At 31.7% G+C, this 1,946-nt stretch overlaps 1 protein-coding gene across 1 annotated transcript in view; it reads left to right on the top strand.

Annotated features, from left to right (window-relative positions):
• Positions 1-8, top strand: part of LOC106682890 (reticulocyte-binding protein homolog 1) — a 10,126-nt gene extending 10,118 nt beyond the window's left edge. Inside the window, exon 3 of the mRNA XM_067052836.1 lies at positions 3-8. Coding sequence (XP_066908937.1) covers positions 3-8 — 6 coding nt within the window. The remainder of the gene's footprint in view (positions 1-2) is intronic.
• Positions 9-1,946: the final 1,938 nt, after the last annotated feature.

Raw genomic sequence — 1,946 nt, 5'->3', positions numbered from 1 at the left:
AGATCTAATGCTGCAGAAGTTTTTAAAGGTTTATATAATTTGTGGTTTGATGAAGAAGGAAATAAAACAAGATATTTAAAAACTTTGGAACAACATAACATGAATCTAGCGCAAGTATCTAGTTTTTTGAATGGAGCAAGAGCTAATTCTGTTGAAGCTTTTGAGGAGTTATATAATCTGTGGTTTGATAAAGAAGGTAATAAAACAAGATATTTAACAACACTTGACAAAAATGGAATAAAGATATCCAATATTTCCAATATCTTGGGTGGCTTAGGAATTAATGCCGTGCAAGGCTTTAAAGATTTGTATGCTCTGTGGTTTGATGAAGAAGGAAATAAAACTCAATATTTAGAAACACTAGAAGAAAACAAAATGAACCTTTCCAGTATATCCAGTATTTTAAGTGGATCAGGAATTAATGCTGTGCAAGCCTATAAAGATTTATACAATCTGTGGTTTGATGGAGAAGGAAATAAAACACAATATTCTAAAACTCTTGAAGATCACAGAATAAAGCTATCCAATATATCCAATATCTTAAGTGGCTCAGGAATTAAAGCTGCGCAAAGCTTTAAAGATTTGTATACTCTGTGGTTTGATGAACAAGGAAGGAAGACACAATATTTAAAAAATCTGGACGAAAACGGAATAAAGATATCCAATATATCCAATATCTTAGGTGGCTTAGGAATTAATGCTGTGCAAGGCTTTAAAGATCTATATGCTTTGTGGTTTGATGAAGAAGGAAAGAAAACTCAATATTTAGAAACACTAGAAGAAAACAAAATGAATCTTTCCAGTATATTCAATATTTTAAGTGGATCAGGAGTTAATGCTGTGCAAGCCTTTAAGGATTTATACAATCTGTGGTTTGATGAAGAAGGAAATAAAACAAGATATTTAAAAACTTTGGAACAACATAAAATGAATCTAGCGCATGTGTCTAGTTTTTTGAATGGGGCAAGAGCTAATGCTGTGGAAGCTTTTGAGGAGTTATATAATCTGTGGTTTGATAGAAAAGGTAATAAAACAAGATATTTAAAAACACTTGACGAAAATGGAATAAAGCTATCCTATATATCCAATATCTTAGGTGGCTTAGGAATTAATGCTGCGCAAGGCTTTAAAGATTTCTATACTCTGTGGTTTGATGAAGAAGGAAATAAGACACAATATTTTAAAACTCTTGAGGAAACCGGCATAAATTTATCCAATATTTCCAATATCTTAGGACGCTCAGGAATTAATGCTGCACAAGGCTTTAAAGATTTACATGCTCTGTGGTTTGATGAAGAAGGAAAGAAGACTCAATATTTAGAAACACTAGAAGAAAACAAAATAAACCTTTCAAGTATATCCAATATTTTAAGTGGATCAGGAGTTAATGCTGTGCAAGCTTTTAAGGATTTATACAATCTGTGGTTTGATGAAGAAGGAAATAAAACAAGATATTTAAAAACATTAGAAGAAAACAAAATGAACCTTTCCAGTATATCCAGTGTTTTAAGTGGATCAGGAGTTAATGCTGTGCCTGCCTTTAAGGATTTATACAATCTGTGGTTTGATGAAGTAGGAAATAAAACAAGATATTTAAAAACTCTTGACACAAACGGAATAAAACTATCCAATATATCCAGTTTCTTAGGTGGCTTAGGAATTAATGCTGCACAAGTCTTTAAAAATTTATATTCTCTGTGGTTTAATGAAGAAGGAAAGAAAACTCAATACTTAGAAACACTAGAAGAAAACAAAATGAACCTTTCCAGTATATCCAGTATTTTAAGTGGATCAGGAGTTAATGCTGTGCAAGCCTTTAAAGATTTATACAATCTGTGGTTTGATGGAGAAGGATATAAAACACAATATTCTAAAACTCTTGAAGATCACAGAATAAAGCTATCCAATATATCCAATATCTTAAGTGGCTCAGGAATTAAAGCTGC

The sequence above is a fragment of the Halyomorpha halys genome, unplaced genomic scaffold, assembly GCF_000696795.3.
Source record: "Halyomorpha halys isolate HHAL.00 unplaced genomic scaffold, Hhal_1.1 Scaffold449.1, whole genome shotgun sequence".
In the NCBI taxonomy this organism is placed as follows: Eukaryota; Metazoa; Arthropoda; class Insecta; order Hemiptera; family Pentatomidae; genus Halyomorpha; species Halyomorpha halys.
The sequence above is the reverse complement of the archived record's forward strand: the minus strand, read 5'-3'. Positions and strand labels throughout refer to the sequence as shown.